Source organism: Aphelocoma coerulescens, chromosome 1, assembly GCF_041296385.1.
Source record: "Aphelocoma coerulescens isolate FSJ_1873_10779 chromosome 1, UR_Acoe_1.0, whole genome shotgun sequence".
Taxonomy (NCBI): Eukaryota; Metazoa; Chordata; class Aves; order Passeriformes; family Corvidae; genus Aphelocoma; species Aphelocoma coerulescens.
Genome location: NC_091013.1, coordinates 5,616,429 through 5,641,250, shown reverse-complemented (window position 1 = coordinate 5,641,250; position 24,822 = coordinate 5,616,429). Strand labels below are relative to the sequence as shown.

At 40.3% G+C, this 24,822-nt stretch overlaps 1 protein-coding gene across 1 annotated transcript in view; it reads right to left on the bottom strand.

Annotated features, from left to right (window-relative positions):
* Positions 1 to 650: 650 nt before the first annotated feature.
* PDXK (pyridoxal kinase) overlaps positions 651 to 24,822 on the bottom strand; it is a 36,461-nt gene continuing 12,289 nt past the window's right edge. The window contains exons 2-11 of the mRNA XM_069022150.1: positions 18,790 to 18,844; positions 12,409 to 12,513; positions 9,371 to 9,454; positions 7,587 to 7,633; positions 6,638 to 6,723; positions 5,812 to 5,857; positions 3,297 to 3,408; positions 2,152 to 2,288; positions 1,527 to 1,593; positions 651 to 790 (exon numbers count right to left, since the gene is read on the bottom strand). Of these exons, the coding sequence (XP_068878251.1) occupies positions 678 to 790; positions 1,527 to 1,593; positions 2,152 to 2,288; positions 3,297 to 3,408; positions 5,812 to 5,857; positions 6,638 to 6,723; positions 7,587 to 7,633; positions 9,371 to 9,454; positions 12,409 to 12,513; positions 18,790 to 18,844 (852 nt within the window). The 3' untranslated portion in view covers positions 651 to 677. The remainder of the gene's footprint in view (positions 791 to 1,526; positions 1,594 to 2,151; positions 2,289 to 3,296; positions 3,409 to 5,811; positions 5,858 to 6,637; positions 6,724 to 7,586; positions 7,634 to 9,370; positions 9,455 to 12,408; positions 12,514 to 18,789; positions 18,845 to 24,822) is intronic.

The window sequence follows — 24,822 nt, the reverse complement described above, 5'->3', positions numbered from 1 at the left end:
TTGTTAATGAAGACGTTTCTGGAGCAGGAAAATCATGTGGGCACCCATGGACATGAGAAATAAGCAGCCAGAACCTGTGACAACTGAAACTGTGCAGCTGTTCATGGACAAGAAACAGGAGCAGAGATCAGTAGCATGAATGACACCTCAAGGTCACTTCAGAGTACTGAACATGCCAAACATCTTCAAAGTACTCCTACACACAACCAGAACTGTGTGTGTAGATTTAACCCTGCTTAGTTTCATAGCAGCCGAGATACTGAATACCACAGTAGGTAACCAGGTACCTCCAGGAAAAGGGAGCATGGAGCCAGCTCCATTGGCACTAGATGCCATCTTGAAATACATTTTCCAGTCAGTCAAGCATTCCATTAGCAAATTCACATCTACAGTCTTTGGCAAGGCAGGAACATTGCTCTCTTGCCCTGGGTAGTTACACAGAGTAAGTGAATCTGACAGACATTGGGATACCTGGGAGTATGCTTCAATGCACACTAACTGTTCTGTTTTTAAAACTGAGCAAGGCCAGCACATATGTTTGAGAGTGGATATCTGCCTATGCTGGGCACTATTTCATGAAAGTCAGGTTTCTGTCACAGATCTAAGGCAAATATTACAATTTACAGGAAAGAAATGAGGACATCGATACATTGTGCGTTATTGGAGACGTGGAGCCTTTATAACACGGTGGCTTTCACTATGATCTCTGGGTTTTCTATGTCCTTTTTGCTTTGGACCATTCTCAGTTCCAGCTGGGCTGAGTTTGGTTTGTTTCCTTCTCCAGCTTGCACTAAAAAGATGACATCAGAATGTCATTAAAAACAGCAGTACAAAAAGAAACAAGTTACATTGTTCTGTTACCCCACGATTTTTTCTACCTTCCTCCCTTCCCCAATCTCCCTTACTACTCCCTGCTAAAGGCTTCCAAAGTGGAAAATCCAGGTCAGCACTGTGATTTCTTATCACCACTGTTCCACACCCCTCTCCAGGAAAGAAATAAGTCTCTGCTGTTAATTAGGAAGTCACACAGCTCAGAGAACCCACAGATTTCCTCAAGAACTGAAAGACAGGGGAACTCCAATGGGAGAGAAGCTAAAAAAAAAATCACTCCCCACATGGCCAACACAGCAAAGAAACTATTATTAGTTGATAAACCCCTCTCAGTGCTAAACACACACTCAGAGGGACAGTGAGTGAGCTACACTGAAGCAGGAGCTCTGTGGCACACCAAACTCAGCATTTTCTCAAGTTCTGCCGGTTTTGCAGAGCTGAGTCAGGCACAGTCAGCACGACTGTCATCCACCACAAGCTAAACAGTGACATCTGCAGTCGGCTCTTGTCAAAAATGGGCTTGGAGGACACAGTAGGAACAAGCAGACAAAACTACCAAGCTCTCATTCTGTAAATTCTCTGCCTGCTTCTGCACTGAGGGGCTGCTTTTAGTCAGGAAACCCAGAAAGCTCCTTGAATATTTCTTCTGATGCCAATCCAGGCAGAATACGGGAGCAAGGTCTGGATGAATTTACCTTTTGCACTCTTAATGGTCCTTTGCAGAACGTGCTGCATGGCTGACACAGTCTTTTCACATGCCACCTGCATCAACACAACATATTCAGGTTTTAGTAAAACTTCAGCTGCCTACTTTAATAGTACTTAATAAATATTATTTCAAAAACACTGCTATTAAGAGGAAAACATGACTGACAAAACAAACAGGATGACAACTATGTAGAGTTTGGAAAAGAGAAATTTTGACTTAATTCTCCCAAAACAGGTATTAGAAACCATATACCTGTATCAAGGACTCTACGTCCTTAAGGGAAAGAAGCAGAAAAATAGATCTGAGAAATTATTTTCGAAGCTCATTATGAAGTGAGGATAAAAACCATAATTATAAACATGCATGCAGTCTGTCTCTCTAGAGAGAAGAACATCTTATTTGGCAAAATTACAAAATCAATCTAATTGAAATATGACAGTTTAATGTCTCTTTTGGCAAAAGGGAAAGTTTGTGGCTTTTTCTCTGAGGTGAGGAAAAAAAAGCCAAAACAGAAGACAGTCTTTAAATAATGTCACAGATTAGAAGTTTTTAAAAAAACTCAAGAGAAACAAGGCCCAAACTTGCAGAGAAATGAGTAACTTCTCCCACACCTTCAAATTGTTGGGGTGCTTGTGTGTCCATGCCAGAAGCATAGCAGCGAACAAGTCTCCTGTTCCAACAAAGACAGCATCCACTTTAGGAGACTCCACTCGAATTCTTTGTGTTATCCTGGTACCATCTGCTTTAGCTGCAACACAGACACAGTTAAGTGACAGACCCAGCAACTAATACAACAGCAATCACTAGAATTTAAAAAAAAAATCGTTTTAAAAGTCATCTTCAGATTTGAATTCCTTTGCTGTTTGGAATGGAAAGCTGCTAAGGAATATTGTAAACTTTGTACCAGCTCTTTTAAAAGGCACAGCCTTCCAAAACATGGCCAGCTTGGGATAGCATTTACAACTTGTATACTGTACATACTTCATTTAAGGGGGAGGAAGGAGCTTCATTTTACATCCCTCATAACTGTGCCATTCTCAGGTGAAAACAGTGAACACACAATGAATCTTGGTGAGACTACAGAAGGGGATATAGAGAAGAAGCAGAGGGGTATTTCATAACATATCAAGGGTATTTTATAACCTATCAAGGGAGGGACAATCTGCTAACAGGACAGTGTGACTTTTCAGAAAAGCATTCAAACATTCCAAGTTCCTGTTTTATATCCTTACTGCCAGGGTCACTACTAGGGGCTGTAAGAGTCCCAATAAACCTCACCTAGGACATCCCCCTCCTCTGCCCAGGAGCTGCATGGAAGCTCAGGCCTGGGCACAAGTAGCCTTGCCTGAGCTATGCTGCAAATATTCCTGTGTACAGCCCTGCTGTCCTGACTTACTGATTGGATTTTCCAAATTAATCTCAGACCTGGCTTGTCTCCCTTACTCTGGACTGTCAAACAGACCTGTCTGCCACCACCCCCCCGTCCTGCTCACCTTATTCAGGTCCTGTGGGTCTGTGCCCTGTGGGTGGGGACAGAGTCCTGCCTGTGCTACAATCACACTCAGCTCTTGTCTTCCCTCATGGAGCAGCCCCAGTCTTACTACTCCCTGATATTACTGTAGGAGGTCTTCACCTGGGGATCTGAACTCCTTCCATGCACTACAGATGGGCCTGATGAAACTATTCCTTCAAGGAGTAACAGCAAGCACAGACAGGTTAAAAGAGAGCACAGGTAAGGAAGGAGCTCTTGACTTACTTTTTCTGTGGCTTCCCAGAGCAATCAAGTAGTCATTTCCTAGAGGTGCCTGTAGATCTGAGCTTGTGATCACCACAGTCTCTGGTCCCATGGCATGGAGCATATCCATTACCTTGCAACATGCAAAAAGGCAGGAATCAGTGACTGCAGTATGTGCTGGTTACACTTTCATTCATAGTACTGAGGATTTTTAACAAGCACCTTATTTTGGCATCTTTTGTAAAGAGAAAAAACCAGTTTCTACTCAAATAATCCACTTGAATTAGGGCCATTACTTTGAAATAGGGGAATGAAAACATCCACATCTAAATATACACACTTGTTAAAATATACAAGCATCTCTGTTTGTGTTATCTTTGGATGCTCCTCTGGAAAGAATGCTCTGTTTCAGCTGTGATCAGAATTTTTGCCTACATCATGTTTTCAGAACATATTATCAAAAGAATAAGAGAATGAATATACAGATACATGCACCTGAGCTGGCATCTTGAAGCATTTGCTAGAAAGCTAAGAACTCCAGGTCATGAAATCTTATTTAGCTACTACTTTTAGAGTTAGCAAAAATTAAAAAACCTAAATCAGAGGCACAAGTGTGTCTGTCTCAATCTTCTCATTCTGTTTCAACCCCCAAACTACAGCTGTAAATTATATACCTTTGCAGATATATTTCCACTCTGTCTGTTCCTCACTTAAACTCATTAATACTCTACTTCTGACATCATAATTGGTTGCTACAGACAGAAGTGATTTTGATTTCACAGAAAAAAGAATGACTTCAATAATGAGTTTAGTATAAAACATGGATAAAATATTAATTCTCCCAGAAGAGTTTAACTAAAAATCCTCTCAGGCTAGCTGTGACTCATGAGCAGCTGAATGATAAGGATTTATTTCTGCTATTTTTTAATACTTTACTGCCTAAGCCTCCAAGTTTCTTCACCTGTCAGACCACTTTGCACAGGCATCAGCTGGGTTTTAAAGAAGCAGTAAATCCACCAGCATACACTGACACAATCAATCTGTGCAGTAATATTAAACTAAATTTCATTTCTCAGTCACAATTCACCAGGATCCTAATCTCCACTATTTCTAGTTTTAGGACTTAGTCCCTTCTACATTAATAATATATCATACTTAATTTTATGTTAGAAGACACTACTGTCATCACAAGTCTTCTTAAAAAAAAGGAAAGCAAGCACAAAACCATGGAAATCAATGCCAGAATTCCTACCACCTCCAAAGGGGAAAAATTCCAGCATGGATTATTACTAGACCCATATATGACATGCAGCTGGAAAGACAGACAGATTAAAATATAATATCCTGCAAACAACTGCTTTAAAAATGTTTCCATTTCCAAGTATAACTCTGTCTCTTTGGGAGAGATTTTTTTAAAGCCCATCACAAATCAGAGCTGTGGCATCAATCAGTCAGAAGACTAATTGGCAAAACTCTTTAGCACATGCAACTCATGGTCACAGCTGAAATATGCAAATCTAAAACTAATGGCTGCTCGGCTAATGATGTTCTCCTCAAGACTCTGGTTCCACTGGTGAGGATGAGAACAGAAGAACTGAGTTGCAGCTAGCAGCCAGTGGCACGAAGCACAGCTCATCACCCTCACCCAGCACAGTGGGGTAACATAAAACTGGGGCAGTGGAAAATCAGAGAGATGAGATCTCTGTAGCTGCTTCCTGCTGTGAAGTGATGGTGACCAATCCATGTTGTCTGACGTTGCTACGGCAAAAAAACCCCAAACATTTGGGCTGACAGACCCCCAGCTACTCTCCAGGGTGCCACTGCAGCTGCTGTTTGTTTAAAGACTTTGTGTTCTTTTGAAGTTCAAAACCAAACTGGAGGGAATAACATCAGTCCGTTATGAAAGCACTTGACTAGTCAACAAAACAAAGAGCTCAGCCCTTCTCAAGACATCAATAAAATTGTATTTCTATTTTGTCCTCTCACAGCTTTTTATTTTCTTCACTTTGTGTGAAAGAGCAAATCTTTACACCTTGATGCAATATATTTGCAGGCCATCTATCATCTCCACATGGTAATGACAGCAGCTGCCAATGCTTTGGATTTATCTGCAAGAATGAGGAGAAGCTGTCCTCACACTCAGCATTGCTGAGCCCCAAACAGGTTCCTAATGCCCATGGTCCCCTGGGTTTTCACCCCAACCAAATAATATAGTAATAACAGAGCTGCTGGCAGTGCCTGGGTATTTGCCATGTGTGCTGCTGCCACTCTTCCTTCACTGCAGAAAGCAAGCTCAGAGAGATGTACTCATAATCACTGTAATCCCTTTATCTGGAGCTCGTTTGGGAAGTTTCTTCAGAAGTCTGACACTAAACCAGGAAATGTTTTGTGCCTGGAGTGTAGGAGCTTTAATGATAAACATATGGAAAGGACAGAGGCCAAAGTGACTCCAAGGTTAAAGACAAACTGCAAAGTGCAGCACTGCAGGCAGAAATGCAGAAAGAGACCTCACCCATCCCACCCTTTGCCTACTTACCTCCAGTGCATCTTTTTCCGTGTAAATCTTCCTGCCCGTGAGTAACCTGAGAATGAAACAGAAACCTTGAAAGAGCACAAGTTCTCCAGGCAGTGACTGATTGCCCTTTCAAAGGAGGAAAGCTTGGACTGCACCAAACAGACCTAACCCATCTGCAGCTCCATGGCAAAGGCTACGTGCACAGACACACAGTGCTGCTCACAGCAGCCCTACCCTGCCTCCTGCAGAGATCCCTACATCACAAAAATTCCCTCCCAAGGAAGGGTCTTCTCACCTTCTCCCATGTAGCTGCTCCCTCCCCTTAAGGAGGACAGCCTGTGCTGCATCACCATAGATTATCTCATGACCAGTCACAGCTGGGTAGCCAGGACAGGCAGGAGACATTTGAATTTGTAGCTCCTCTGAGATGTTGCCATGGAGGTATTTCTGAATCTAATTTTGGGTGGGGTTGAACCAAACTATTTCAGTTCTGACATTCTGGCACATAATAAAAATCTACATAGTCATGGATAAGCATGGGGAAGGTATTTTTTTAACCTGTCCTAGAAACAGGCCTCTGGTGATAACAAGAAATAATCATGAAAATGAGAGACTGGAGAAAACAACAAGAATCTTTTCCTCACATAACTCCTGGGTTTTTTATTGGTTTCAACATGCAGCAGTTGAGGTTATCTGAAAAACACCACTTGAAACTAACAGCTAAAACCCAAAACCTGACACATACATACATAAGGCACTATATTGAGACAAATAAAATTAAGAAGTATCAGTCTTTCCTGCTTTTCTCCCCAAGTTTATTTGGCTATAAAAGAAAATAAGCACTTACTCAGCTTCAAACTGGTTAGGAGTGATTATATCTGCAACAGGTACAACTTTGTCCCTGTAGACTGGCAGGAGATCCTTGGGCACATACTGGGGAGAAAAAACAGTGTCAAACGTTGTCAGCAGCATCTGAGATGTGGGACTGCAACTCTCCTTCCCTCATCCACCACCCCTGCTGCCACCGAGTGACCTGACAGCTCCAAGCTCTGCAACTGCAGTGCCAGAGCATCCTCCAGCTGGGGACACTGTAACCAACAGCCCTTTCTTCCCTGGAGGTGATGGGAAGCACCATTTCTAAGCAGATGGACCTAAACTGGCAGCATTAAAAGGAAGTGATGCCTGGGTGAAGAACTTTCAAGTTCTCTCTCACCAAGGTGACACGGCAGCATGAGGAAATACAGTGTCCCAACTCACTCATCTCCTTACCTCCAAACCAAACTATTTTGTTCAAAAATTTTTCATCAAAAATGAATGGTTTTTTGTCAGAGTGCAGCCTGGTATGGGTACACAGAACCTGTCTGTCACTGACCACAGCCCAGTGCCCAACAGCTGTCAGATCCCACATGAAATAAGTCATTTTCATTTAGGTTCCAGGTTCCAATTCCCAGGATAAGTGACAATGGCAGCCAGGCTACCAGCCAAAACACAGCTCTTGACAGAGAGGACTCCAGTGAGACAAGGATGGGGAGCAGGGGGATATTTTCCTGTGGACAGGGTCTGTATTCCCTCTGTTGTCTCAGGAGAGAAATAATCCCAAGGCTGTGCAGTTGTCATTCTTTCCTGATACCAAGCTCATTCCAATACAAGAAATTTAAGTACAAATTTACTTGATGTGGGATCTAAAGCCACACTTAGGTAAAGTACCTTAGTTTTGTGGTTTAACAACTAATAAATCTTTATACATCTTTATGTAACAAACATTCACTACACAGAGAATCCAGAGGAGTACTAACCATAGAGCCTTCTCCATTCCACTTGTCACCCATCACTGGATCACACACTGTAAAAGAAAAAATTTAGGTTTAGAAATAGGGTACAGTTATAAAGACCCTGAAGGGAGGGGAAAATTTTAGAAAACAGGTAAATTTAGGCTATGGAACAGTACTGAGCACCTCAAAGCTTACACACTCCCACAGCTCTTGTAGCACGCTGAACTTTGTATCTGGTGGCTGCCAATTCTGAAAGAGTAGGTCATGTGTCTTTAAAAGTTGTCTGGAATGGTAGTATGGCAGGGAGAAACATGGGAGAAGCTAACAGCTCTGAAAAGTGTTCTATTTTTACTTTAGTATAAAACCATGTGCCAAATGTATACACCAAAATGCTGTGTGTATATTAAAGAAAGGAATTACTATAATGAAACAATAAGAAAATTCATGCCAAAGTACATAGAGTCATACTTAATGATAGTAACACATGTTTGGCACAGGTTCTGGATCACCAGCAGTATTAACAACACATTCCAAGTGTCCTCAGTGAGGATGGAAACAGCCTACCATTGCACTTCAAAAAGGAACGTTGTTCATTGTATTGAAAGATCTTTAAGCAAGATCAAAAGGAAATACAAATCCAAAGATATCAAATCAATGTCCAATCAGTATTTCAGGAAGTTTCTAGGAGTAAAAAGAGGGCAATTTGTTTTACATTTTAAAAATATTTTCTTTATGTTCTAATCTATTTATTAAATATAAAGGATCTTAGAAGCCTTGCTGTGATCTCACCACCTGACCACTGCCTTCCTGTTCTACACAGTGAGATGTCTCTTTCTGCTGGTATTTCAACTGAGTCTTTAGCTTTCACACAATGCTCTGGAGAACCTGACAACAGAACAGTGTTAATAAAGGCTAAAAAGCAACAGAACCCAGACAAGATTTCTCTGCTATATTTTGCTAAATGAGACCTATGCTTTGTTAATTTTAAGGCAGGTATCACTGCTCAGTACAACAGCCTGCAAATCCTGCCAATCATTCTAGATGCTTCCTGGCCACACTGTTTACTGAGCTTAAAGATGACAGCTCAAACCACCATTCTTACCTTTTAATCCCACTAAATCCTCACTGACTTTGCCCTGTCACTCTGAATGCTTTTGGCTCAATTCAAGCCAATGCTGGTTATGTTCAAAATTCCTGAAACACTCGGGAGAGGAAGGAAGGGAAGAGAACAAATCTTTTCTCACAGGTTGAAGCCTGATGTGATATGTTAGTGACAACAGCTGCTGGAGCCTTTTGCTCCCTGGGTAGTCCTAGGGAATATTAGAAAGCACCAGAGCTTAAAAAGCCCTGGAGTTTAAGGCAAATTACAGAATTTATGAGGCAAAGTTGGACATTTCTGGGATGTGACATGGAACCATGGCAGGGCAACATGGGAGAGTCTGTCCTGCTTTGGCTGACTTGGAAATCAGGGAGAGGCTTCAGCTATCAGCACACACAGCCTCTCAACTATCAGCAGCAGCAGCTGGCAGGGATTTTTATCTTCTCCTGGACACAGACAACCAGTTCTCAAGGCACACTCTCCTTTGGATGGCGTAATGCAACAAACACACTGAAAAGCAGCAAATCAGAAATATAAAAACCCAACTCCCTCAACACCTAAACCTGAAATAAACATCACTGGAAGCCCAGCTGGCTCCAGCCAGACCAGAAATGCTGCATAACATCAGACCAGTGTTTTCATCCTAAGATGTGAAAAAGATGAGCATACCCAGTGAGGAAGCAGAAAGGATTATAATGCACATCCTTACCATACACGAGGTCAGAATTCTGTTGTTTCAGCTCCTGGACAATATCCACCACCATTGCCAGAAATGATGTGTCTCTTGTATACCCTTTGGGAAAATAAAAAAGACACCTTTGAAGTCTGTTCTCATGAACATTTTTTCTGCTTTTAGTTTTGGATAGGAATGCTGCATACTTCTCATCCTTTGGATAAAAGTATTTTTAGAACAAAGGCATTTCAGTAGTTGACTCAGGAATAATAGGTTGGAAGACAAATTCAGACAGTGCTTGCACAGCTACAAGTAAAACCTTAAAAATCCATTTACTAAGAATGTTGTATATGAAAGACTCATATAACTTCAAAATGCCTGAACATAAATAAACAAAGGTCAGGCTAGAAGGAAAAAATATTTCTTTTGATAAAAACAGTATTTTGATCAATACTATTTTTCATGCAGTAAACATTTTAAATTCCATATACTTTCTTCACACTCTGGCTTGAAGCAACTTTTTATTATCATTAATGTTCATGCTGATAAGAGTCCAACACATTCATGCAACAGAGATTTAATCTTGACTATTTTAGAGCAATATCCAAAATACCAAAACAGTTCCTGTCTTTTAGGCTGAGCAGTGAAATAAGCTGGAAATATTTTACTGTATTTCGAGGCCCAAATCACAATGCTAGCATCACAATATTCTTATTTAACCATTAATTTTTAGATTTTATAGATGCTTCTTAATTTATATATTTATGTGTAACTTTAGTTACAACATTCGTTAATTATCAATGTGATTTTAATTTATTGTAGTTCATTTCTTGGGGATGGTGCTGTGCAGGGTTGGGAGCTGGACTTGATGATCCTTGTGGGTCCCTTCCAACTCAAGATATTTTGTAATTCTGTGATGAATACTATTATTTTTAGCAAGGTAGCATCTTTCAATGTCCTTGGAAATGTCCATCCTAATAAAATATTTTAAAGTACATCTAAAAAGTAGATTTTGGAGTTGTTTTTTTTAACTTGCAAAATTGATCAGTTCTTAGGTGCTGCAGAGAAATGGAAAAGATTTTTTGCCAAAATGCTGGTTTTCATCCATGAAACGCTGACAATCAGTCAAAAGAGTCAAGCAAAGATTTTATTTTTAAATGACCTGTGATGGCAGACTGGCTGGAAAATAAGGCTGAGTTTGATCAACAGCATTGACAGAGGTGTTTAAAACAGTTACACTGAACTAGAATTTATCTCTTACCTTGAGTGTCTTACTGTAAACGAAACAAATACAGCAAGATCTACAAATAACAGTCACAAAAAGTTCATGGAGTGTTACTTTGTATAATTGGCCTAAAGACAGTAATTTTAATCTCAGCTATCTACAGTCATCAGACAATTAACAGTCAAATCCCACCTTATGATAAATTGCTTTTCAGTGTTTAAATACTCATATCCAGGTTGTTTGAGGTACAAAGTAGTTGTGCACTATAGTGAATGGCTATTTGAGGAGAAATATCTGACTTTTGGTCCTGAATGAAAGATACTGAATTTTAAGTTCAGCCACAGTGCAGCTGAAGACCAAAACACAGAAAGTGTTATTAGATGTTCAGAAATCACTGCTCTTTCTACCCATGCCTTTTTTTGGCCATACTGAAAATGGCTACAGCAAATTGCATTTTAAAAGATACCTGAACAATATACAAATATCCTATTTTAAAAGAGATATTAATAAATATTCCCTTTTTCTCCAAAATTCCTTTTTGCTGAATTCTATTTTCCTTCTACCATTTTTGATCTCTTATATCCATTTTTCCAGTGATAGGAAAGGTGTAGCGGTCTTTTCCAAGAGTTGGAAGTGAAATAAAAAAGTAACATTTCAGCTAAAAGAATACTCAAATACTATTTATAAATTGTGCACACTAACATCTCCTGAAAATTCCTACAGTACAGTGTGCTTTTCCTGGACAGTCCTCTTCGTGAGTTCCTTCCAGGAAAGAAAAGGTGTTTGTCTATTTCTCAATAACAAAGAACTCATTTATGCCATAATTAATTTCTTAACCTTAGTTAAATCTATTTGCTGTTCAGTCTTCTTAATTTTGGAGATATTCCTTGAAAAAACGCTGACAATAACTCTTTGGGCATGCCACACCCTCCAAGCCAGAATGACTGCTTTGGGGTTATAATCCAAGCTCTTGAAATTTCCAGTTTTCCCTGTGTAGGAAGAACTTTCCTACATGTGGAAGCCATGAAATCAATCAAATCTGGTGATGTATTTCTGCCTACCTTTAAAAAGTCCCTGTTCACTGCTGTAAGAAATTGTTATCCAAACCAGAGGCACAGCTCTTACTGAGGTGAAATCTGATCAGTAACCTACTTTTGAGAAGCAGGAATTGGGTGAGAAGCAATTTTTAATAAAAACTTCTTGCAGAATCTCTCCTTTCTATAAAGTATTCTACAAGAAGTTCTCCTTGCTTGTATTTATACACACTTTGCACCCAGTGCAAGCAAAGGAAAACACTGCAGGACTGTATTCACTCAGATGACCTACACAGTAACAAGAGCAAAAAATCAAGATATATGACAGAATCAAAACCAAACCCCAACTCTATTCATACTTTGCCCAGTGTACAAAGCACTAAGCCTTAAAGATCAAGTAAAAAAATCAAGGACAGACACCTTTTCATAAAATCATGCTGCATTACCACAGAGTCCTAGTACTGCAGACTTAGGAGAAAGGGTTAAACTCATGTCTTCCTAATAAATTTAAAAATAATACTCTGATATTCCTCATCCATTGTTCCAGTAGAGGCACTCCCAAAATATTAAGTGTGCCTGTACATGACTGGCCTGTACAAACCTGTAAATTATACAAGGGGGTCAATTACCTACCCAGTTACAACCTCCAGGCTGGAGAACTCTGGCTGTTACAAATTTAACAGCACGAGCCAGTTCAGACTACAATACACAGGTGAAAATTTAACTGGTTGGTTTGCAGCAGTGAGGGATATGTTTTACATCTCTTTACTTGTGTTTGCATCTCCTGGGGACTCCAGGGAACAAGCTCTCCTTACCTGTGAGCACATAATCGTACCGGTTGACCTTGTTCAGCTTAAGTCCTTCGTAAAGTTCATGAAGCTCATCTGAATTCAACACCTGACCCTTCCAGTGGGCATAGCCTGCAAAGCAAACACCAGGTCATTTTTCAAGAGATGAATTTTCTATTTCAGATCACACAGATGATACACGTGGAGGGACCACATCAAACATCAGCACCAGGAAGCATTGCCACGTCCTCTCCTGTGAAATGCTGCTGCTGAATGAAAGCTGCTGTCAGCAGAACAGTTCATGTGCCCAACTTCTCCTTAGCACCTCTGCCTCCCAAAGGAACTGGAGTGACTACACTGCAGTTTGAGAGTGTCCATTTACCAGCAAATCAAGCTGAGCACACACAGGCTCCTGCACGATTTCCCATGGAGCTTTTGCAACTGTCCCTTTCCTGTGTGGAGGAGGAAAAACGTATGTTTTAGACTTTACTGGAGGAGGGTGTCAGTATAATCTACTTTTGTTATTTTGTACTATATATTAAAAAAAGGAAATACTGGCAGCTAGAGGACAATCCTAACAGGCTTGTAGATCTGTTTGGACACAGGCCTGCACCCATCAGATACAGCACTTGCTGGGACCTGCGTGTCACACACAGACTGACCACAGCAGAACACTGCCATGGATGCTCTTTAAACATACAGTGTCATCTGACAGACTTTCTTCCAAAAACAGCACAGCTTTAGTGCTGAGGATCCTGGAGGAGGAAATGAGTAGCAGAAAGACACTACAGACAGATAAACAATATCCATATACTCTCATCCTTGAATGATCTCTAAGAATTGCAAGCAAATGTACTTAGCTGAGAGAAGCAGATGGAAGGTGAAGTTACCTGGGACAAACTCAACTGATTTCAGCAAACAGTGGACCAAGGTCCATGGCAGCCAATTCCAAGGAAAAAAATATATCTCCCTTAACAGAATCTAAACATTTGTTGAAAAATGTAAATGCACCTTGCACCTTGTCATCAAAGCCTGCCCCATCTAGATGGCACCAATCACTCCCTTGTATGTAAGGATGGGGCTTCCTCCAGGATATTAGATGAGACATTCACAATTTAACTCTCCCAATCTCCATAAAGTCACTGTTTGTTAAAGAGCTTATCTTTTTATTAACTGGAATCAGGAAAAGGGAAAGCTTAATGAGGTATCTTCTTCTATACCTCCCCTGTGTAAAGACAATGGTATTTTGTTTAACTTCTGCTCTTGCAGTTAGAAAATTCTGTGATGAAAACTGTTGGCTTTGATTATCACTCTAAACTGACTTATTAGAGTGGCTGCCAAAAGGTGCCTACAGCCTGGGATAAGCACATTTTTCAGTTTTCCTTCTTATGAATGCAAATACACCCACAGTATGGTGAGCAGATGGATCATTTTGCTCTCCTCAGCTCACAAAGGCCAAGCCTCTAAAACACGACTCACTGCCAGCTGGCTGGGGGCCTGACTCACATCAGCCACCACGACTCCCTCCCAGGAAAATGCTTTTCACAAAGTCCCTGTGAAGAAAGGGTCAAAGAGGGGGATTTCTGTAGTTTCATTGCAGCCCCCATCAGCCCAGCACAGGCCCAGCCCCAAGGGTATGCAGAACCCCTGACTGCACCTGAATCCATTACTTGGTTTAACACAAATGCAGATGTTTATTCTGTCACATCTGGAGCATCACAGAGAAATAATCTGCCCTCTCCTCTTCCCCAGTCTCTGCAGCACTGCGAAGCCAGAACAGGGACAAGAAGACAACAGATTCCTTCCACGGTGGCCATCAAGGAAACTGGGTGCACTTTTCACCCAGAATCAAAGCAAAAATGCTGACATTTATCTTACACAGGGCCATAAAAATAATTATGATAGATTGCCAAGAAACAACAACAGACAACCTGGATACTTTCGGGAGCCATTCCTACACAGACCCTGTAAATTCACTATTTAAGCAAAAGTTCACCTTCCCATGCCAAGCTGTCTTAAATGGTCAATGCACAGGGTTCATGTTACACTGATCCTCCACTGAGGGAGAGAGATAAATACAAAAACTCAACATCAGGCAGCAGCCCAGCTTAGCTCAGGAATTGGTGTCACCCACATGGGGTAGGGACACTGTCTGAGCTCTGCAACAATGACTTCCACATTGAGGACCTTTTTTATCACCTTTTTTATCAACGTGTAATATAACCTAAAGCCTAACTACACGACAGCCAGAGTTAAAAAGCCTTAGGGAAGCTCTCAGGGAAGCCGTAGCTATTGAGACATTAAAAAAAAAGGGAATGCCTTCACTGGAGCTGCAGAGAACTGTGATGTCAGTAGGAACTGACTTATGTTCATGTAAGAATCAAACCAAATCAAAACTGGCAGCAAGATGGGAACCCCCCTATGCCCTTTCCCCAGGGTAATTTCACGTAACATGACAAACAAGGGGAAAATCCCGTGACCCTGCATTTATCCTACTTTCCTGGTGGAATATAACACCAAAAAGCAGACACACAGAAGAAAAAGCCAGTCACTCATGTCAAAAAGGGTTTCACTAACTGGAGGATGGATATCTTGGGGTCCCAGGAAGCGGGACTATCTTGAAAGGGGAAAAACAAAAAGGAAGAAAGCTGAGTCTTCCTTGTTTTGGGTACAAAACCACCAAATAATTCCCCTCAGTGCTGGTCAGAGAGAGCAGAGAGAACACTGCAAATCATGACACAGCTCTCCAAAACACCATTTGGTTGAGACTGACTGCATTGGTCCCCCAAATCTGTAATAATTTTAAACACACAGATGAACAGAAATGCTTAAACAACCTTATGCCCCTTCTGCTTATCTGTGTTATGGTCTTTTATTGAAATTAGATGTTATCTATTTGCTTTTAGCAGATAAGGCAATGAAAAGTAAGTAAGACATAATGCCCCATGTCACTAAAATGATGAACATACTTACCAGTCTCCAAGGAAATGTCTTTGTTCAACTGTATGAAAATTTAAAAAAAATTTAAAAAACACAACCAAGAGAGGCAGCTAATACTGCACCCAAGATGAGTTTACATGCTTTTCTTTCTTGCCTTCCTCTGCTTTTTTCCCCCCTCCTTTGGAATGTATTTAATTACTTTTAAAAACAAGGAAGGAAGAAAATGGAAGTAGCAGGCACATCAGAAGGGGAAGAAAAACCCAGCTGATCAACACAGCAAAACAAAAACAAGCTACCATTTAGGTATAGCAAAGCACGTAAGATTCCTTTGTTTTCCAACCCAGAACATTCTGTTCTGAGGTTTGAGTTCCTCCTGTGGTGCTCCCTGCAAAACTATTCCAAGTGGCTTCAGTAACCAAGAATTTCACACGGGAAAAAGGAAGAAAGTTCTTTAAGGCACATGATGTACAGGCAATCTGGGCCCAGCTGTGTCACAAAATTCACACTGCAAACTCCAGCAGACAACCTGCTCTGAACACATGACTCATCTGTAGCTACCAGGAGGCCTTCAATAAAACCAGAAACTCAGTACCAAATTCCCCACTGGATTTTTTACAGCTGGTCACAGAGTGGAAGTGAAATGCTCCCAGTGTCAGGCAAGAGTGGAGATCTTTTCTTTCTGCCCTGCACCTGCAGGGGTAAGTGACTGCACATGGGCAGGCAGACTGTGCAGAATCCCACCAAGACATAATTGTAATTTCTCATGTATTAGACCTACCAGCCAACCCAACCACCTACTACCCACCCACGAAGTGGAAGTCACAAAGTGCTCAAGAATATAAAGAAAAGTAACAGAAAAAAACCCAGGTTATTAGTTCTGGAGCTGTTTCAAAGGTAGGATTTGGATGGCAGAGTAAGCACATTATTGCTTAAAATAAACCTACCAATGAGAAACAAAACTGGACATCACTGAAGAATTAAAAACGCACCCCCAAAAAAATCAATTAGACAATTAAAAATTAATCTAGATTTTTCTTTTTGCACATCATATGAGGAGAAGCTTCTGCAAACAGTATATCCATATAGGATAAAGAGCACAGTCTTTGCAGGCTGCATGACAGCTTCTTTTATTTGTATGTGAAGCATGATGCCACTCAAGTGTGAGTCACTCTAATCACTAAAGTTCCTCACGAAGCAACATGACAAACTGTTCTCCCAGGGGCACTGATTCAAAGCCCATTTTCTGAATTTCAGGATTATCAGAGACTAAAGAAAGCTGAATTTTCTGAGCAGGAGTCAGCAGAAAGAGGCCTGTGGTATCTTACTAATTTATAGACAGGGCAAAAAAAGAGCAATAATGATTCACCAGTCTGTTAGTCATAAATTCTCTCTGCATTTCATTCGCTGCTAATTCCAAATTCAAAAACAGGGAAAGAAGGAAAGAAGGAAAGAAAGAATACCACGTCCAAACCCCCACACATTCTTCTACCTGTGCTCCTCTGGCATTCTTTCAGAAACTAAAGTTCACACCTAGATTTTGAAGGAGGAGTCTGTCCTCCAGCTTTAATGATGATGACAGAAATGGTTCTTGCAAAATTTTGTTTTTATAGGAAAATCAAGTTACCTTCACCCACTCACCCAGCACACAATGCCTGTGTATAGCAGGACAGTGCCAGACAAAAGCTCTGCTTCCCATGAGGTTGTGTGGCAAACTTTGGGATTTTTTCACAGATTTAGTAAAAAAAACCCAATATAGGAAAAAAACCTAAAAAATGTGATTCCTAAACATCAGGAGTAGTTCCAGTATTTTAAAGACTTGTGATATTTGGGCTATTTTTGGGTTTGGGATGCTCATTTTGGTCTTCTTGTGGGAGGAGGAACCACTAATTTGTTGTTCCTTCCACTGTCTGCCAAACCTTGAATGAAACGCTGCTAACCTTTCCTTGGCTGTGATACTATTAAAAACAAATTTAAAATCTTGGGGTTTTTTTGTTTTAAGAACCTGATCACCCGACTAGTAATGTAATTTTCCCACCTTCAGACACATTCAGTTTATGGTCAATAAAACCTCTATTAAGCTCTTTCAACACCCTATAAAGCTGATTTACTCTTGAAACAGAAAGCCAACAAACAACACATACTCATGCATTTCAAGCACTGAATGATGTGACATGAGAAAATTGCTTAATTTCTGTAAGATTACAACAGTTTTATCCAGCTATTGAAACTAAACAACAGAAAATCCCAAACTCCAAAACTAAGTACATTCTTTAAATAAACAGAAGTCACATCGAAGTATCTTTGAAAAACACAAGAGAACCTTTGTACTGTGCCAAAGGGTACAAGCAAAATAAGCAGATTTCTGCCTAAGCCAGGAAAGGCCTTGTTCCCTTGTTTAATTATTACCTTTTGTGCCTTTCCTCAATAAGCAGAGGTAGCTTTCAAGCTACCTTCGAAACATTAATTTCTTCTTCCCAAGGTGGCACTAAATGCCTTCTATGATAAGCATCTTACAACCTTTTGAAAGCTGCATGAAGTTCAACAGAGTAAGAGACTGATCTCTGTTCCAAAAATTAGTAGTTTACTAACAGAGCTGTACCTGTAAGGTACTAGAAAAATCCCTCAACTTTTGCCTTCTTTTTTCTCTGTCAGGAACAACTTTTGCTCTTTTCCAAGATATCAAAGTCAGAATTTGCTCCCAGACTATTTTCTGAAGACACCTGTAGATTTTCTCTATCTAGAGTAACTCTCCTCTCAAACAACCTGCCACCACCAAGACAGGAGATGTGTCTCCAGTGATCCAAAAATAGCAAGTCACTTGGAGGTCCTTTAGGGGTGAAAGGTATTGCTAAAACAAACATAAATTTCATCTTTCTTTTAAAAAATAAAGTCCTCTAGCACTGTGAGTATTAGGAAGTCTGAATGTCTTAGGTGAGTGCATTGCATTCAGGCTTAAAGCTTCAATAAAAATACACCCAAATATAGTAACACTCTTCTTCCCACCAAGATGAAATTTTGGGATATTTGAGAGCCATCTGGCTGGACACATAGAGAGGAAACATTGGGTCTACCTCAGTATTCTTTTGATGTTTGGGTTGGTAATGGGACTATGACTCTCATAGGGCATAACTCACTGAAAACATCTGAAGACTCCCTTAGGAGTCTGGCTGTGTAAATGGCTGTATTTGTGTTATTTCCCTATCTGAGTTAATTAGATTACTGCCTAACAAAAGAAACTCATTCTGAAGGGCAGAAGAGGACATTACTACATCCATTGTATCAATGTCCTACTCCCATATCCAGGCTTCTGAGAGGCTTGAATCAAAACATGAACATTACATTTCCATCCTGTATCGTGAAAACACGAGTGAAAAAATGAAACCAATGTCCTCTCCACTGTCATGGGATGAGGTGAGCCCTGTGCTGAGTGACTTCAGTGACTGTGGAGTAGTATCTGTAAAATTTTACCTGTGTGGTTTGAAAACTGGACAGAGTTCACCGTATCAACTTCAAATCCCAAAACCTGTAACAGAACACAGGAATATTTCTTTACTAACACAGCTTTGTTAATATGTTACCCGTATCCCAAAACACAGGGAAGAACTCCTTGCTTCCCAGTGCATACTTCAAAATCTTGGGAGCTGAGTCAACAAACATGCAACATAAACAAACAGCACCAGAAAAACACAGCTATGGATCCTCAGGCTGGAGTTCATCTGGGGATAAGGACACAGAGGCTGGTCCAGCAGCAAGCACTGAAACCTTGAAGAAAGCCTTGGCTGGCCTTTCTTGGCAAGAAAAGAAGTACAAGGTACTAAATTAATGCACAATATGGAGGGATGATGCTGTTGGCATTCCAGAAAAACGATTTTTCTAAAAGAAGGACAGAAGGATCTTAAAAGGGATCAATATTACAAGCCATACTTGGATGTCACAATCAGTTTCTTTACAACTAAAAGAGAACAGAAAGAAATCACAGAGAATTAATTTGGGGTATGATTGGGCAATAAAGGGGAGAAAGAAACACAGAATAAAAAGAGCCTAAAGCATACTCCAAAAGCCACCTGCTACATTGCATTACCAGCAATCCAAATACTGAAATATCCAATAATTTGCCAGTGCAATCAACATATATTCTTGTGCCCAAAAATATATAAATACTATCAAAATAAGAGCATCCAAGCAGGAGACAACTAATGAGGATTTTTAACCTGACAATACCTGTTTAATACACACAGGCATTGGTAGTCAAGCCATTTTTAGACATTTTTATGTGTCACACAAGGAATTCTAATGCAAAAGTGACATTAACAGTCTGACGCCGAGTCTTTGTTTCCACATCCAGCTTGCTGTGGGTAAGAAATCTCCTCAAAAGAAGAGCTGCTATGTATGGCTCAGTGAGTCATACTGGGAGATAACAGGAATGATGCACCACTGTGTATGATCCTCTTTCAGGCAATTTGCTGGGAGGGGGGAGTGAGGGAACAAAGCTTTTCCAGTCACGTTTTCCAGCGAGACTCACGCCTCTCCCTTTTTCGTCGTGAAGGCAACTCCTTCGCATAGATTAAAAACCTTTTGGGTGTCTGGTGCCAGACATTAGGCTTTCCCTGTGCCTGTACTTTTCCTCTGATAAGCCCTTTATTCCAATACCTGGCTACAAGATGGAGCTACGTGCTGTGACAGGTCGTTCCTTCTGCCTGCAGGTGCTACACTTCTGTTGTTTCACAGCTCACATCCACACAGATCTTCGTAGAATAAATCTCTTATTTCAATATTTAGTAAAGGTTTCTGTTCCTTCCTCACCAGAAAGCAAGTAATTTCACATCAATGGTACACAGAATGGTGGGTTAGTTACCTCAACCTGACCAGGTTCAAATTAAGCTCAGCACGTACACTCCCCCCCGGTTCTTATTTCACCTTGGTGGTTTTTATTTTAAAGACCCAGGAACTGAACAGTTGAGAACATGACAACACTGTTATGACCTTAACCTTCATGTCTGGATATGCCCTTCAAGGAAATGAATGGGAATATAGCCTCTAACCAGACTGTCACCCCAAAATGAATTCCCCTCCCTGCAATGAACAGACCTAAGTTGTTATTTCCTTAAAGTATCTTGGCAACAATTGTGAATTAATCCATTTCTCTGCAACATTCAGATCACGTTTCTCCAACTACTTAACCCCTGAGACTACAGAACACACTTACTGTGATTTACTGACTAATCAGGTTTATGCTCAGTGCTTTAGGGAAGGAGAGCACACACAGCTGCTGCAGGGAAGGCAGCTCTACAACACAGGTCAGCACTGTCCCAGATGATGGCCACCAAAAAGAGCAGTCCTTCTTTAGTGTCCTCCCCACCATTAGTTATCATGTGATTTCTCAACCAGGTTTTCCACAGAATTAGGGATTTTTGGTTTGTTTTGGCCAGTTAATCTGCTTCAACCAAAAGATGGAAAAGTACAAGGGAAGCCAACTCTCTTGGAGACAGCCCAGTTAACTTCGCTGTACACTGGGTAAAACAGTAAATAAAATGCTTTGGAGAGTGGATGAAAAACCACAGACAGCTCAAATTCTGCAAGGGACCTTGGTATTCTGACTTTTTTCATCAAAACAATCTAAAAAAAGCCTTTCAAGGTCTCCATAACAATCATTTACTGGTGTTAGTCTGGTCTGTCAGTTTCTAAATTTGCTCTAAAGTTTTGTTTTGAATTAACATGTATGACTGAAATCTAACACACCTAATTTAGAAACCTGATTCAACCCTCAAAGTAACGGTTACTCCAAAGCATTTCCTTTTATAAAGGTTAGTAGTAGAATAATCGAAAAGAATGCTGAAGTCATGTTAAGCCAGGTTGTGTACATTTCCAAGGCAAACTGCATTGAAAAGTCCCATGGAATTTAGTCACCAGAAGACGACCTGAAAACAGGACTGAGGTCCAAAAAGCAGCTTTTCACAGCAGTCACGTCTTCTAGGGCTACAGAAAAAACTGTGTCTCCATTTTGGTTTGCACAGTTCATTTTAACAACCTGATCATTTACAGCAGATAAGGAAGTGTTGTTTCCTTCCTCCAACCAACAGTTAAAAACCAGTGTTAGTGACTGTCGTCCTTCACATCTAAAGGACGACAGAGGCAGTTTCTGAGGCACTGAATGATGGACACTTTTCTTGCTTACGAGGGGAGCTGTGTTCAAAAGAAGTCTTGTTAAACCTTTTTGATACATATTCATACTTTGAATTTCTTGAGCAAAGCCAACTAAAAGCACTGATTTTGAGAGGGGTTTTTTTTAAATTCATTAAGAATTTCTACTCAAACCAGAGGTTAAATAAATCTTAAGTGAAAGTTAACTAATCAGAAATACATTATTTTTGTATGTACAGACCTAGAAAAGTGCAATCAGAGCAAATGAATTGAATCAGATAAACCATACCAAAAAAGAGACTCAATCTCTCCCATTTGCACACAAAAGGAGCAACTATGACCTGAAAATATGTATTTAGTAGAATATCAACAATTTTTCTACTGTCACAAACCAGCAAGAATCAACCTTTTCTTCAGAAAACTATCAGAAAGTAAAAATTCAAAACAGGACTAAACTCAGTATATAAAATTTCTTGCTTGTGTACACACATTTGTGTTCCTTGTACCTCTGTGTAAATAAACTGAGGGACTCACCCCACTTGGATTTTGCCTGTGGCAGAACAAGAGCCTTCAGATCATATCTGATCAGCATCAGGACTGAGCGTACTAAGAAATGCACGTCAATGTTTAATTTTTGCTTCTCTATACCAGGTTTACTCCATACCTCTGCTACCTCCCCTGCTCCTCACAGCAAGGGTCCTGTGGTGATATTGCTGCCTCTGGTTTTAGAACTGTAGGTGACATCAGACACTGCAAGTGTCCAAGGGCTCCAGCTGCCAGGGACACACATCCCCTACGCTGCCACCATCCCCTGATTTGGATCATCTGCTCTCCTACAGACCCTCCAGGAGAGAACAATTCCAAGTTTCCACGCTCTGCTGTCATGCTGTGTAAGCATCATTTGCCCACAGAACTGGAAATCTTGGGCAAATCTAAACCCAGAGCCAGTTTGGGTAAGGATGATAAGCACTCTTCAAAGGAAAAAGATGACTGAGTCCGTCCTAAATCTCTCAGCCCACAGTTTAAGCACATGTCAAATGTTGTTCATCTTAAGACCCAAACAACAGTTGCCTGGATCACATCATTCAGTGATATTTGCAATTGAAATCTCAGAGGAAAATGGGCAAATTTAATATATTTTCTAAGTATCTTCAAGCAAAGGAGGCAGAACTGTTACACTTCTAAAATTAAATCACGAAACATTAAAACTGGAGGAGTTCTGTGTTTGGAAGGCACAGCTGGCAGATCTGAGAGACACATTTCAGAAAAATATTTGCAAGATTAAATCCAAGTATGCACACCAGAGCAGAATGCATTAGAAGAAACAGCCAGCATGAAGCACATTATGCATGACACCAACTTCAGCCTAGTTCTTCATCACAGGTAATCGAAGGAAAGGGACAAATGTCATTCAGTTCTTCCTCCAAGAGCTTTCCCAGCCTTGCAAATGGAAAGTGGGACCTGGGCAGGGACATGGTCTAGAGAACCATCCAAATGCACCTCTTCAAAATAGCAAATATTCAAGGGAAAAATCAACGCACAAGAAAGGAAGAGACTTCAAAATACATGGACAACTTCTAAAGGTGTTGGCTCGTTTGGAAAAGAGGATGGACAGCCTAGTTTTCCTAAAAGCAGAGAAGTAATTTAAACCTATATCCAGCCATGAAGCCACAAATAAATAAAGTCAAGAAATGGGTCTCTAACAGGACTAAAATTTTACAAGAGACACCAGTTGTTTCACTAGTAGAGCAACCTAAAGGTCTAGACAGACAGAAAATGTCTTGAGTTGGGTAAGTCACATAAACAGCTGGATCTCAGTTAGGGTTCACCTCTAACCATGCAATCCTTTCGACTGTGCGACTGCATTAATTAAAACTTTGCTTAAAATTTACAGTCTTCCCCTTCCTTCCAGAAAACCACGCATACACTGAAATATGTTACTTCTCCACCACAACAAACCAGTGCCTAAAATTGTTAGAAATCAAATATTAAAATCATACATTCCAGAGGAGACCCTCAGTCGTTACGTAAAGGGGAGGTTGAAAAACAACAAGAAAACCATTTCACAGTATGGAAAATTGCAAGTGTAGCAACAGAGAAATGAGCAGGAAGATTCTGAAGCAAATGCACCATCTGAAATTCTGTTTTAATGATTGCCAACCTTTATGTTTATATTTGTGTAATCTACTTTATGTACCAATGGTCTGGAGACAAATAAAAGTACTCATTTCTACCTCCTAATCCTATTTGGTATCTGATTATTAACACCTCTAGAGTCAGAAAATTGTTAACTTCAAAGATTAGCTCTGCCTCAGAGTAAATATTAATATAAATTCTCATTTAATAATTTTATTTACTCTCAGAAATGTGAAAAGCTGTTACTGAACTGCTTCTGTTTAAAATTCGTATTGCAGCTTTACTTTGCTCCTTCAAGAGAAAGAAGTATATTTTCAAAAGTGTCACACACTGTAGTACTCAAGAAATTCTCCTTTTTTTGTTGTTTGTATGCAGTTTGGGGAGAAAAAAGTAGGTGTTTTTTTTTAAAAAGAAGTGTCTTACATCTTCTAAATGTGTGAGAACAACTGTCACTTGAATTACACAAGCTTCTGAACTGAACTAAGTTTTAGTGGTTTCCAGGGTACTAAACATTAGAAACAAACAAACAAAAAAATCCCAATTTCCAATGCATTATATATACATATTCAGAGAAAGGGGGCTTAGAGGGGGCTGAGATGCTGTGGGATTGCTGTCCTTGGAGGTTTTCAAGACCCAAGGAGGGCTAAACCCCTGAGGAGCCTGGGCTGAACTTAGTGCTGCCCAAGCTTTGAGCCAGAGGCTCCTGAGGTCCCTTCCAGCCTGGGTCATTCCATCATCCAGTGACACAATTACATACAAAAACCTCAGCTTTATGCATTGTAGAACTCCATGTGCAAAATCAAACAAAATATCACCACCTGCTCCCCATCCTAAAGTTCTGGTTCTAAGGATAAAGCCCAGGGGTACTCTGTGTTTACACGATTAACTATGCCAGCTTTGACAGTAAAGATAATACATCCTTTGCTGTTAAATGACCAGTGGACCAATTTAACTAGAATGCTTTAGTTTGTACTTAATTTAAACAACCTTAGAGAACAATGACCTAGTTCTGCAAGAATGAAATTCAATTAAAACCACCTCTCTACTCTGCAACATGACCGGTATATATTGCCCTCTTAGGGCACTGGCTTTGTGCCTCCAGTGGCATTTCATTTTAAGGTTTGAAATTAAAACCACAAAGCAGTAATGCAGCTCACATTAGAGGAAAAATCTGGAACGAGGAAAAGGCAGAGAGAAAAATAAACAGAACAGGGTAAGAAAAGA